Raw genomic sequence first — 15275 nt, 5'->3', positions numbered from 1 at the left:
TAGTCAGCCAGTGTGGTCTGAGGAGTAGAATGGTCTTGGACAAGATGGCTAATCAATCATTAATAAAGTGTAAATCAGCAGACCTCAATGGAAGGTAAGCAGCTCACTAGACCAAGGGATTGTTTGAATAGATCAAAGGTAGAACATGAACACCAGTTTGTTTTAAATAGTAACCAACTTTGCTACTAAAAGCATTAGGGCTGTTCCGAAAAAAAGAAGAAAAAAGGTCTGTACTTTCAACCAATTGATTTTAAAACATGTATTTTTCCATATATAACCACACCTTGTGTGTTAATAAAATCAACTATATATGCATTGAGATTTTCTGATGCTTTAAACTAGAGGTCGACCGATTAAATCGGAATGGCCGATTAATTAGGGCCGATTTCAAGTTTTTATAAATCGGTAATCGTCATTTTTGGACACCGATTATGGCCGATTACATTGCACTCCACGAGGAGACTGCATGGCAGGCTGACTACCTGTTATGCGAGTGCAGCAAGGAGCCAAGGTAAGGTGCTAGCTAGCATTAAACTTATATTATAAAAAACAATCAATCTTAACAATCACTAGTTAACTACACATGGTTGATGATATTACTAGTTTATCTAACTTGTCTGGCGTTGCATATAAATCGATGCGGTGCCTGTTAATTTATCATTGAATCAAAGCCTACTTTGCCAAACGGGTGATTTAACAAGAGCATTCGCGAAAAAAGCACTGTCGTTGCACCAATGTGTACCTAACCATAAACATCAATGCCTTTCTTAAAATCAATACACAAGTATATATATATATTTAAACCTGCATATTTAGTTAATATTGCCTGCTAACATGAATTTCTTTTAACTAGGGAAATTGTGTCACTTTTCTTGCGTTCTGTGCAAGCAGAGTCATGGTATATGCAGCAGTTTGGGCCGCCTGGCTCGTTGTGAACTGTGTGAAGACCATTTCTTCCTAACAAAGACCGTAAATAATTTGCCAGAATTTTACATAATTATGACATAACATTGAAGGTTGTGCAATGTAACAGCAATATTTAGACTTAAGGATGCCACCCGTTCACTGAAAGAATAAACGTTTTGTTTTCGAAATAATAGTTTCCGGATTTGACCATATTATTGACCTAAGGCTCGTATTTGTGTGTTATTATATTACAATTATGTCTATGATTTGATATTTGATAGAGCAGTCTGACTGAGCGGTGGTAGGCAGCAGCAGGCTCGTAAGCATTCATTCAAACAGCACTTTCCTGCATTTGCCAGCAGCTCTTCACTGTGCTTCAAGCATTGCGCTGTTTATGACTTCAAGCCTATCAACTCCCGAGATTAGGCTTGCAATACTATAGTGCCTATAAGAACTTCCAAAAGTCAAAGGTATATGAAATACAAATGGTATAGTGAGAAATAGTCCTATAATAACTAACCTAAAACTTCATACCTGGGAATATTGAAGACTCAGGTTAAAAAGGAACCACCAGCTTTCATATGTTCTCATGTTCGGAGCAAGGAACTTAAACGTTAGCTTTTTTACATGGCACATATTGCACTTTTACTTTCTTCTCCAACACTTTGTTGTTGCATTATTTAAACCAAATTTAACATGTTTCATTATTTATTTGAGACCAAATTGATTTTATTGATGTATGTATTAAGTTAAAATAAGTGTTCATTCAGTATTGTTGTAATTGTCATTATTACAAATATATATAAAAAAATATTTTAAAAAAGCATCCGACTAATCGGCATCGGCTTTTTTTGGTCCTCCAATAATCGGTATTGAAAAATCATAAATCGGTCAACCTCTACTTTAAACTCACGGTGATGAAATAACACAAATGACTGAAGAGGGAGCCAGAGATCAAGATAACCATAAGGGGAAAAAGTAACCTGTCCGACCATCCTCCTTCCGCTCCTACTGACATTCGGAAATTCTGCCGTTACTCTCCTGAAGTTGCCAGTAATAGGATACACGAGGAGTCTGCAAACTTTCTCATGTAGAATTCCAATTTATTTGACAAGTTCTACTGATCTGCGTGCCAAGTTATGGTTTTCATATGCACACTTTGCGTGGAACAGTTTCATTTAATTTATAATACGTCTTCGTATCTCAATCTTTGTCATGTTATTAATCAAAATTCTATCCAAATCTAAATGAAAAGTATACAACCCTAAAAAATAACATCTATTGCCAACTACGTAAAAACATTGCAGCCTGCAGGTAGAAAATATCCTGATGAAAAATAAATATCCTATAAATTACACAGGCTAAGCATTGCCAGTCTGCAACAAACTTGAAACATTGTATCAACTATTAACTTGGGTCCAGACTGACATTGTATAAAATATTTTGGGCCCCTCAGTTTGCTGCACCAGTGAGTTCAGGAAAGACACAGCTGTAGGGAATTTGCGCAAGGGATAAGAATTATTCAGGTAAGCCTATTTTATGAAATTTCCACTCGATCAGAGCATAACATTTTTCCCTTTCACACTGAGTGGTTCTCGAAAGGGAGAGAGCTGGAAAGATTTTTCAAATACATTGAGGAACTATTGTCATTCTCAATGGATGTAAAAACAGACTGTTTGCTTGCTGTTTGATGTGAAGAGAGAGTGCACATTATGGAGGGAGACGGGGAGTGTGGCTGCACAATGCACTTCTTGGACTGTGCCATCCCTGCGACCTCTGCAATGGATTTGTCTCGGCCTCCGCAATAGATTCGTTCACTGAGATGGGCGTGAATAAGACCGGTGTCTTGTGTGCCGTATAAAATAAATACCTTTATTTTACTGCCCAAACAAAATAAAAAACAATCTTGGTCGACCAACAGCCCATTATTGACCAGACAATCAACCAGTCGAATAACTGGGGTCAGCCCTAAAAAGCATGCAGGCGAGTAGCAAGGAATGGACAAGAAGGAAATAATAAATGGAAATCACAATGACCAAATCCAAACTAATGCAGTCAGGGAAAATAATTACCTGAGGTTGCTATGCACAGGCATGCATATGGTGAAAAATAATGATTAACATGAAGACTAGGCCTACCACACATACCATAATGTCTTATCAAAATAGTCTCAATATGTTTATATAAGATAGGGTCAATTCAAAAAGTCAGTTTGCTGACATATTGGTCTTCTGGTCCTAAACACCAAATGACGCACAAAATATCTAAGTTAAAATATAGGCTAAAGTGTGTTAAATAACAAACACCGAAACAAGTCTTACCTTTGCATGTGGGAATAGAAGCTGACCAGCCTTCTATTTCACATGTCAGACTGGCCTCTCCCGTCATCTCATATCCATCGTTGCACTTATACGTCACAAAAGACTTGTGCTTGTAGGGGGGCGAACGACCTTCAATCCTAACGCCATTCTCAACAACAGGATCAGGACATGAAACCACTGCAGATGTAAACAAAGAGCAATTTCATTAGCTACTGTTGTGAACAAGGTGGGCCCAAGTTCCTCATTAGTTTAAGGCTATTTGAAGGCAATATTATCACAATTTTGCTATAACCATTTATTTATGAATTCTGGAACTAGGCCTTCAATAAATAAGCTAGTTTGTTACACACCTATTCTGAGCTCAATGTTGCATCATGGTTTTTAAGTATAGGCCCACAGTACACATAAACCATGTTTTAGACTGCTCTATTAGCCTGTGTTGTATGTTTATACAACAGGTGGGTCTAATCCTGAATGCTGATTGGATAAAACTGCATTCCAGCCTGTGTATTTCACAAGATACCACCTGCTAAATCTATGACGTTGAAATGCCTATTTACTATGTTCCATCTCACTGCGCAATCCACTGTCTCATCAACCCTGCCAGGAAATGTATAAATAATGGCGCGGAAGGAGATGGCTGCCGTTTTACGATCCCGTAACCAATTGTGCTATTGTGTATGTTTTTTGGGCGTTATTTGTAAGTTATTTTGTTGATGACGTTTCTGCCACCGTGTCTTATGACCGAAAAGAGCTTCTAGATATCAGGACAGTGATTACTCACCCCATACTGGGGGAATACTTTTTCTTCAATTTACTTCAGACAAGGCCCTTATCCCTGTAATTCGCAGGAGAAAGAGACAGAGGTATCGTGGACGCAGATCCGGGTGGCTTGTTAGGATCCGTCACTGAGAGGGTAATCTAACTTTACCATCGGTCCTATTAGCCAACGTACAACCAATCAATAATAAAATAGACAAACTACGATCACGTATATCCTACCAACAGGACATTAAAAACTGTAATATCTTATGTTTCACCGAGTCGTGGCTGAACGACGACATTAATAAACATACAGCTGGGGGGTTTTAAGCTTTTTCGGCAGGGCAGAACAGTGGCCTTTGGTAAGACAAGGGGTGGCAGTCCATGTATATTTGTAAACAACAGCTGAAGCACGAATTCTAAGGAAGTCTCAAGGTTTTGCTCACCTGAGGTAGAGTCTCTCATAAGCTGTAGACTACACTATTTACCAAGAGAGTTTGTGTATTTTTCATAGCTGTCTACATACCACCACAAACCGATACTGGCACTAAGACCGCACTCAATGAGCTGTACACGGCCATAAGCAAACAGGAAAAAACTCATCCTGCGACGGCTCTCCTAGTGGCCGGGGACTTTAATGCAGGGAAACTCAAAACTGTTTTACCTCATTTCTATCAGCATGTTAAATGTGCAACCAGAGGGGAGATATATATATATATATATATAGACCACCTTAACCACCTATAACTACAGACCACCTCCACACACAGAGACACGTACAAAGCTCTCCCTTGCCCTCCATTTGGCGAGGGAGATCTGACCAAAATTCTATCCTCCTGATTCCTGCTTACAAACAAAAACTAAAGCACCAGTGACTCGGTCAATAAGGAAGTGGTCAGATGAAGCAGATGCTAAGCTACAGGACTGTTTTGCTAGCACAGACTGGAATATGTTCCGGGATTCTTCCAATGCCATTCACTGGCTTCATCAATGATGTCATCCCCACAGTGACTGTACGTACATACCCCAACCAGAAGCCATGGATTACAGGCAACATCCGTACTGAACTAAAGGGTAGAGCTGCCGCTTTCAATGAACGGGCCACTATCCCGGAAGCTTATAAGAAATCCTGCTATACCCTGCGACGAACCATCAAACAGGCAAAGTGTCAATTCAGGACTAAGATTGAGTCGTACTACACCGGCTCCGATGCTCGTCGGAAGTGGCAGGGCTTGCAAACTATTACAGACTACAAAGGGAAGCACAGCCGCGAGCTGCCCAGTGACACGAGCCTACCAGACGAGCTAAATGACTTCTATACTCGCTTCAAGACAAGTAAAACTGAAGGATGCATGAGAGCATCAGCTGTTCCGGACCACTGTGTGATCACTCTCTCCGTAGCTGATGTGAGTAAGACCTTTTAAACAGGTCAACATTCACAAGGCTGCAGGGCCAGATGGATTACCAGGACGTGTACTGCGAGCATGCGCTGACCAACTGGCAAGTTGCTCCCGAGTGGTGCAGCGGTCTAAGACACTGCATCCCAGTGCTTGAGGCTTCACTACAGACACCCTGGTTTTAATCCAGGCTGTATCACAACCGGCCGTGATTGAGATAGGGCGGCGCCCAATTTGCCCAGATTCGTCCGGGGGTTTGGCCAGTGTAGGCCGTCATTGAAAATAAGAATTTGTTCTTAACTGACTTGCCTAGTTAAATAAAGGTTAAATAAGAAATAAGTGTCTTCACTGACATTTTCAACCTGTCCCTGACGGAGTCTGTAATACCAACATGTTTCAAGCAGACCACAATAGTCCCTGTGCCCAAGAACACTAAGTTAACCTGCATAAATGACTCCCGACCCGTAGCACTCACGTCTGTAGCCATGAAGTGCTTTAAAAGGCTGATCATGGCTCACAACACCATTATCCCAGAAACCCTAGACCCACTCCAATTTGCATACCACCCCAACAGATCCACAGATGACGCAATCTTAATTGCACTCCACACTGCCTTTTCCCACCTGGACAAAAATAACACCTACGTGAGAATGCTATTCATTGACTACAGCTCAGCGTTCAACACCATAGTGCCCTCATAGCTCTAAGCTAAGGACCCTGGGACTAAACACCTCCCTCTGCAACTGGATCCTGGACTTCCTGACAGGCTGCCCCTAGGTGGTAAGGGTAGGTAACAACACATCCGCCATGCTGATCCTCAAAACGGGGCCCCTCAGGGGTGCGTGCTCAGTCCCCTCTGTACTCCCTGTTCACTCATGACTGCATGGCAGGCACGACTCCAACACCATCATCACGTTTGCTGATGACAGTGGTAGGCCTGATCACCAATAACGATGAGACAGCCTATAGGGAGGTCAGAGACCTGGCCGTGTGGTGCTAGGACAACAACCTCTCCCTCAACGTGATCAAGACTAAGGAGATGATTGTGGACTACAGGAAAAAGGAGGACCGTGCACGCCCCCATTCTCATCGACGGGGCTGCAGTGAAGCTGGTTGAGAGCTTCAAGTTCCTTGGTGTCCACATCACTAAAAAACGACCATGGCCCAAGAACAACAAGACAGTCGTGAAGAGGGCACGACAAAGCCTATTCCCCCTCAGGAGACTGAAAAGTTTTGGCATGGATCCTCAAATCCCCAAAAGGTTCTGCAGCTGCACCATCGAGAGCATCCTGACCGGTTGCATCACTGCCTGGTATGGCAACTGCTCGGCCTCCAACCGCAAGGTACAATAGAAGGTAGTGCGTACCGCCAGTACATCACTGGGGCCAAGCTTCCTGCCATCCAGGACCTCTATACAAGGCGGTGTCAGAGGAAGGCCCTAAAAAATGTTCATAGACGGCAGCCACCCTAGTCATAGACTGTTCTCTCATGGCAAGCGGTACCTGAGCGCCAAGTCTAGGTCCAAGAGGCTTCTTAACAGCTTCTACCCCCAAGCCATAAGACTCCTGAACAGCTAATCAAAGGGCTACCCAGACCTCTTTACGCTGCTGCTACTCTGTTTATTATCTTGGCATGGTCACTTTACCTACATGTACATATCTCAATTACCTCGACTAACCGGTGCCCGCGCACATTGACTTTGTACTGGTACCCCCTTGCTATTCTTATTTTACTGCTAGTTTATTTATTTGTTACTTTTATTTTTCTACTTAACACGTTTCTTAACTTTGTTGGTTAAGGGCTTGTAAGAGTCATGACGTGGCCCTTTCTGGGTGTAGATCATGGCCCACGTGAGCATAGACATTACGTCGGCTTCACGGAACCACAATTTTCTACTAAAATGTATAAAACCCACTACTGATGAAATTCACACCAGACCACGGAAACCCCGGTGTAAGTTGCAAATGGTTGAATTTCTAAGACCAAATCATGCCAGGTGATGCTGGTGTGTGAAGTGGTTTAAACTACAACTCTACCAAAGGACAAGACTATACCATGTGAAGCATTGGCTACACGGCTAGAAATGGTTAAACTCTGAGACTATCGATCCCTACAGAATAAGAGCAAATTTTAGACGTATAATTACTAGTCTGCTGCTAAAAATGACGCAAGTCTAGAACGAGAATACTGACAACCGCCGAAGCATCTATTCTATGAGATCATTTATGAACGGTACTCTAAAGTATCCATTCTAACCACCTACAACCACAAAAGACAAACCAATTTTCGGGGAAACACAAGCAGAGACTTTTGTCGACTCTCTCCAGCAGACGGACCGGCGACCACAGAGAGAGACAGCAAGAAATACGTGTAAATATGTCAATTGCAATTTATTTTCGAATGAGCGGTCATCCTTCATGTAAAGTATTAGCAATTTCTATGAGTGTAGTAATCCTCTATGAGTTTCCCGCTCTTGAACTGCCACACTGCCACACTGCCCCTATTATTTGTTTACCAAGCCATCATATTGGTTTCGCCCGCTAGGGACTTTTCTTTGTACCATGTAGCAACACGATGTATGAACTAATTGTGTGCGTTTATGTATTTCTGTGATTATTTAGTTAGTAAATAAATAAGCCAATTTGTATATCGTTGATTCATAATTTACACTAGGGTTCGTGCACATAACCAAGAATTTTACGACGTTTGGCATGAGACTGATGGAAGGTAAAGATTAATAATCATTAATAGAAGACTGTACTCGATAAGATATGAAAATATCTGAAGAGTCGATATGAGGACTAAACAATTTCCCGTGGTTCCCCGACTTCCTAGTTGATTAAAGTTTCTGATCAGATTAATCACGTAATAATAATAACACATAGAAAACTGATTTGATAAAATAACAGTCTTCACATTTAATGATAGTCAAGACAAGACATAATTCGGCGCATGTGACGAATAACATTTGATTTATAAACTTAAAAAGCATCTAGACATTATCTCCCATTTCTTTTAGACTAGCATTTGGTTTTCAACAGCAGAGATGTATAAACCTTACCGTCTGTCTCTCCAACCTTCTCAATACTGAATTGCGATCTCCATTGTCCCATATAAAGTGAACGTGTCCGAATGAGAGACAGACAGCTATTTGAGCTGGTTGTCATAGCAACATGCAAAACTTTTTCAGTTGATTGGCTAAATCGATACTTTGCTGCCAAAACTAAAATGGATGAGTGGAACCTTTTTGGATATTTTTGTCGACAAGACTATTGATTAATCGGAAAAAGAGATGGCAAAAATACCCAGGCATGCAGATTTGGGGGACACTGCATTGAATAGACCAAGAGAAAAGCTGCAACGGGAAAAAAACAGTTAAGAATACAAACTGGGCTGTGCGTTGCTTCGAGGGCTGGCTAGCAGAGAAGAAAAAAGTTGTTGACTTCAAAACTGTCACTAAGGAAGAGTTTAACATCCTTCTCCGACAGTTTTATGGAAATGTACGAAATGGGAAGGGTGAGCAGTACAGCATAAGTAGCTACCTGGCACTCCGTAGTGGGCTCAACCGGTTTCTAAATGACCCACCCATCAGTCGCAGCTGGTGCCTTATGAAGGACACTGAATTTACCATTTTTAACCATGTATTTCTGGGCAAAATCAAACAACTAAGGCAGCAAGGAAAATATCAAAACAGCTACCCTCAAAACACCGATAAGGACATGCCCCTGCTCCAAAACTTCCAGGCTCTGAATGCCGGTACACCAGGGGGTTTCCACTCGATCAGAGCATAACATTTTTCCCTTTCACACTGAGTGGTTCTCGAAAGGGAGAGAGCTGGAAATATTTTTCAAATACATTGAGGAACTATTGTCATTCTCAATGGATGTAAAAACAGACTGTTTGCTTGCTGTTTGATGTGAAGAGAGAGTGCGCATTCTGGAGGGAGACGGGGAGTGTGGCTGCACAATGGACTTCTTGGACTGTGCCATCCCTGCGACCTCTGCAATGGATTTGTCTCGGCCTCCGCAATAGATTCGTTCACTGAGATGGGCGTGAATAAGACCGGTGTCTTGTGTGCCGTATAAAATAAATACCTTTATTTTACTGCCCAAACAAAATAAAAAACAATCTTGGTCGACCAACAGCCCATTATTGACCAGACAATCAACCAGTCGAATAACTGGGGTCAGCCCTAAAAAGCATGCAGGCGAGTAGCAAGGAATGGACAAGAAGGAAATAATAAATGGAAATCACAATGACCAAATCCAAACTAATGCAGTCAGGGAAAATAATTACCTGAGGTTGCTATGCACAGGCATGCATATGGTGAAAAATAATGATTAACATGAAGACTAGGCCTACCACACATACCATAATGTCTTATCAAAATAGTCTCAATATGTTTATATAAGATAGGGTCAATTCAGAAAGTCAGTTTGCTGACATATTGGTCTTCTGGTCCTAAACACCAAAATATCTAAGTTAAAATATAGGCTAAAGTCTGTTAAATAACAAACACACGAAACAAGTCTTACCTTTGCATGTGGGAATAGAAGCTGACCAGCCTTCTATTTCACATGTCAGACTGGCCTCTCCCGTCATCTCATATCCATCGTTGCACTTATACGTCACAAAAGACTTGTGCTTGTAGGGGGGCGAACGACCTTCAATCCTAACGCCATTCTCAACAACAGGAGCAGGACATGAAACCACTGCAGATGTAAACAAAGAGCAATTTCATTAGCTACTGTTGTGAACAAGGTGGGCCCAAGTTCCTCATTAGTTTAAGGCTATTTGAAGGCAATATTATCACAATTTTGCTATAACCATTTATTTATGAATTCTGGAACTAGGCCTTCAATAAATAAGCTAGTTTGTTACACACCTATTCTGAGCTCAATGTTGCATCATGGTTTTTAAGTATAGGCCCACAGTACACATAAACCATGTTTTAGACTGCTCTATTAGCCTGTGTTGTATGTTTATACAACAGGTGGGTCTAATCCTGAATGCTGATTGGATAAAACTGCATTCCAGCCTGTGTATTTCACAAGATACCACCTGCTAAATCTATGACGTTGAAATGCCTATTTACTATGTTCCATCTCACTGCGCAATCCACTGTCTCATCAACCCTGCCAGGAAATGTATGAATAATGGCGCGGAAGGAGATGGCTGCCGTTTTACGATCCCGTAACCAATTGTGCTATTGTGTATGTTTTTTTTGCGTTATTTGTAAGTTATTTTGTTGATGACGTTTCTGCCACCGTGTCTTATGACCGAAAAGAGCTTCTAGATATCAGGACAGTGATTACTCACCCCATACTGGGGGAATACTTTTTCTTCAATTTACTTCAGACAAGGCCCTTATCCCTGTAATTCGCAGGAGAAAGAGACAGAGGTATCGTGGACGCAGATCCGGGTGGCTTGTTAGGATCCGTCACTGAGAGGGTAATCTAACTTTACCATCGGTCCTATTAGCCAACGTACAACCAATCAATAATAAAATAGACAAACTACGATCACGTATATCCTACCAACAGGACATTAAAAACTGTAATATCTTATGTTTCACCGAGTCGTGGCTGAACGACGACATTAATAAACATACAGCTGGGGGGTTTTAAGCTTTTTCGGCAGGATAGAACAGTGGCCTTTGGTAAGACAAGGGGTGGCAGTCCATGTATATTTGTAAACAACAGCTGAAGCACGAATTCTAAGGAAGTCTCAAGGTTTTGCTCACCTGAGGTAGAGTCTCTCATAAGCTGTAGACTACACTATTTACCAAGAGAGTTTGTGTATTTTTCATAGCTGTCTACATACCACCACAAACCGATACTGGCACTAAGACCGTACTCAATGAGCTGTACACGGCCATAAGCAAACAGGAAAAAACTCATCCTGCGACGGCTCTCCTAGTGGCCGGGGACTTTAATGCAGGGAAACTCAAAACTGTTTTACCTCATTTCTATCAGCATGTTAAATGTGCAACCAGAGGGGAGATATATATATATATATAGACCACCTTAACCACCTATAACTACAGACCACCTCCACACACAGAGACACGTACAAAGCTCTCCCTTGCCCTCCATTTGGCGAGGGAGATCTGACAAATTCTATCCTCCTGATTCCTGCTTACAAACAAAAACTAAAGCACCAGTGACTCAGTCAATAAGGAAGTGGTCAGATGAAGCAGATGCTAAGCTACAGGACTGTTTTGCTAGCAGACTGGAATATGTTCCGGGATTCTTCCAATGCCATTCACTGGCTTCATCAATAAGTGCATCGATGATGTCATCCCCACAGTGACTGTACGTACATACCCCAACCAGAAGCCATGGATTACAGGCAACATCCGTACTGAACTAAAGGGTAGAGCTGCCGCTTTCAATGAACGGGCCACTATCCCGGAAGCTTATAAGAAATCCTGCTATACCCTGCGACGAACCATCAAACAGGCAAAGTGTCAATTCAGGACTAAGATTGAGTCGTACTACACCGGCTCCGATGCTCGTCGGAAGTGGCAGGGCTTGCAAACTATTACAGACTACAAAGGGAAGCACAGCCGCGAGCTGCCCAGTGACACGAGCCTACCAGACGAGCTAAATGACTTCTATACTCGCTTCAAGACAAGTAAAACTGAAGGATGCATGAGAGCATCAGCTGTTCCGGACCACTGTGTGATCACTCTCTCCGTAGCTGATGTGAGTAAGACCTTTTAAACAGGTCAACATTCACAAGGCTGCAGGGCCAGATGGATTACCAGGACGTGTACTGCGAGCATGCGCTGACCAACTGGCAAGTTGCTCCCGAGTGGTGCAGCGGTCTAAGACACTGCATCCCAGTGCTTGAGGCTTCACTACAGACACCCTGGTTTTAATCCAGGCTGTATCACAACCGGCCGTGATTGAGATAGGGCGGCGCCCAATTTGCCCAGATTCGTCCGGGGGTTTGGCCAGTGTAGGCCGTCATTGAAAATAAGAATTTGTTCTTAACTGACTTGCCTAGTTAAATAAAGGTTAAATAAGAAATAAGTGTCTTCACTGACATTTTCAACCTGTCCCTGACGGAGTCTGTAATACCAACATGTTTCAAGCAGACCACAATAGTCCCTGTGCCCAAGAACACTAAGTTAACCTGCATAAATGACTCCCGACCCGTAGCACTCACGTCTGTAGCCATGAAGTGCTTTAAAAGGCTGATCATGGCTCACAACACCATTATCCCAGAAACCCTAGACCCACTCCAATTTGCATACCACCCCAACAGATCCACAGATGACGCAATCTCAATTGCACTCCACACTGCCTTTTCCCACCTGGACAAAAAGAACACCCACGTGAGAATGCTATTCATTGACTACAGCTCAGCGTTCAACACCATAGTGCCCTCATAGCTCTAAGCTAAGGACCCTGGGACTAAACACCTCCCTCTGCAACTGGATCCTGGACTTCCTGACAGGCTGCCCCTAGGTGGTAAGGGTAGGTAACAACACATCCGCCATGCTGATCCTCAAAACGGGGCCCCTCAGGGATGCGTGCTCAGTCCCCTCTGTACTCCCTGTTCACTCATGACTGCATGGCAGGCACGACTCCAACACCATCATCACGTTTGCTGATGACAGTGGTAGGCCTGATCACCAATAACGATGAGACAGCCTATAGGGAGGTCAGAGACCTGGCCGTGTGGTGCTAGGACAACAACCTCTCCCTCAACGTGATCAAGACTAAGGAGATGATTGTGGACTACAGGAAAAAGGAGGACCGTGCACGCCCCCATTCTCATCGACGGGGCTGCAGTGAAGCTGGTTGAGAGCTTCAAGTTCCTTGGTGTCCACATCACTAAAAAAACGAACATGGCCCAAGAACAACAAGACAGTCGTGAAGAGGGCACGACAAAGCCTATTCCCCCTCAGGAGACTGAAAAGTTTTGGCATGGATCCTCAAATCCCCAAAAGGTTCTGCAGCTGCACCATCGAGAGCATCCTGACCGGTTGCATCACTGCCTGGTATGGCAACTGCTCGGCCTCCAACCGCAAGGTACAATAGAAGGTAGTGCGTACCGCCAGTACATCACTGGGGCCAAGCTTCCTGCCATCCAGGACCTCTATACAAGGCGGTGTCAGAGGAAGGCCCTAAAAAATGTTCATAGACGGCAGCCACCCTAGTCATAGACTGTTCTCTCATGGCAAGCGGTACCTGAGCGCCAAGTCTAGGTCCAAGAGGCTTCTTAACAGCTTCTACCCCCAAGCCATAAGACTCCTGAACAGCTAATCAAAGGGCTACCCAGACCTCTTTACGCTGCTGCTACTCTGTTTATTATCTTGGCATGGTCACTTTACCTACATGTACATATCTCAATTACCTCGACTAACCGGTGCCCCCGCACATTGACTTTGTACTGGTACCCCCTTGCTATTGTTATTTTACTGCTACTGTTTATTTATTTGTTACTTTTATTTTTCTACTTAACCAACAAAGTTAAGAAACGTGTTAAGGGCTTGTAAGGGTCATGACGTGGCCCTTTCTGGGTGTAGATCATGGCCCACGTGAGCATAGACATTACGTCGGCGTCACGGAACCACACTTTTCTACTAAAATGTATAAAACCCACTACTGATGAAATTCACACCAGACCACGGAAACCCCGGTGTAAGTTGCAAATGGTTGAATTTCTAAGACCAAATCATGCCAGGTGATGCTGGTGTGTGAAGTGGTTTAAACTACAACTCTACCAAAGGACAAGACTATACCACGTGGAGCATTGGCTACACGGCTAGAAATGGTTAAACTGAGTCTATCGATCCCTACAGAATAAGAGCAAATTTTAGACGTATAATTACTAGTCTGCTGCTAAAAATGACGCAAGTCTAGAACGAGAATACTGACAACCGCCGAAGCATCTATCTATGAGATCATTTATGAACGGTACTCTAAAGTATCCATTCTAACCACCTACAACCACAAAAGACAAACCAATTTTCGGGGAAACACAAGCAGAGACTTTTGTCGACTCTCTCCAGCAGACGGACCGGCGACCACAGAGAGAGACAGCAAGAAATACGTGTAAATATGTCAATTGCAATTTATTTTCGAATGAGCGGTCATCCTTCATGTAAAGTATTAGCAATTTCTATGAGTGTAGTAATCCTCTATGAGTTTCCCGCTCTTGAACTGCCACACTGCCCCTATTATTTGTTTACCAAGCCATCATATTGGTTTCGCCCGCTAGGGACTTTTCTTTGTACAATGTAGCAACACGATGTATGAACTAATTGTGTGCGTTTATGTATTTCTGTGATTATTTAGTTAGTAAATAAATAAGCCAATTTGTATATCGTTGATTCATAATTTACACTAGGGTTCGTGCACATAACCAAGAATTTTACAACGTTTGGAATGAGACTGATGGAAGGTAAAGATTAATAATCATTAATAGAAGACTGTACTCGATAAGATGAGGACTAAACAATTTCCCGTGGTTCCCCGACTTCCTAGTTGATTAAAGTTTCTGATCAGATTAATCACGTAATAATAATTACACATAGAAAACTGATTTGATAAAATAACAGTCTTCACATTTAATGATAGTCAAGACAAGACATAAGTAAGCATTTCACTGTAAGGTCTACACCTGTTGAATTCGGCGCATGTGACGAATAAAATTTGCAAGGAAAATATCAAAACAGCTACCCTCAAAACACCGATAAGGACATGGCCCTTTTCCAAAACTTCCAGGCTCTGAATCCCGGTACACCAGGGGGTTTGGTCCAAAAAGTGTGGTTCGACCTCCAGTTACATCTGAGGTCGAAGAGGAAAACAGACAACTAAAGCCCAACTCATTCCTCGTGAAAACAGACGAGAACGGTATGTTGTTGATAGTCTGT

At 42.7% G+C, this 15275-nt stretch overlaps 1 protein-coding gene across 12 annotated transcripts in view; it reads right to left on the bottom strand.

Moving 5' to 3' along the window:
* LOC139542371 (C4b-binding protein-like) overlaps positions 1-15275 on the bottom strand; it is an 80978-nt gene that overhangs the window by 59166 nt on the left and 6537 nt on the right. For all 12 annotated transcript variants that reach the window (XM_071347713.1, XM_071347715.1, XM_071347719.1 and 9 more), the window contains exons 7-8: positions 9922-10098; positions 3228-3404 (exon numbers count right to left, since the gene is read on the bottom strand). In XM_071347713.1, the coding sequence (XP_071203814.1) occupies positions 3228-3404; positions 9922-10098 (354 nt within the window). The remainder of the gene's footprint in view (positions 1-3227; positions 3405-9921; positions 10099-15275) is intronic.

The sequence above is a fragment of the Salvelinus alpinus genome, chromosome 17 (assembly GCF_045679555.1).
Source record: "Salvelinus alpinus chromosome 17, SLU_Salpinus.1, whole genome shotgun sequence".
Classification (NCBI taxonomy): Eukaryota; Metazoa; Chordata; class Actinopteri; order Salmoniformes; family Salmonidae; genus Salvelinus; species Salvelinus alpinus.
This window is presented reverse-complemented; position numbering and strand designations above follow the sequence as displayed.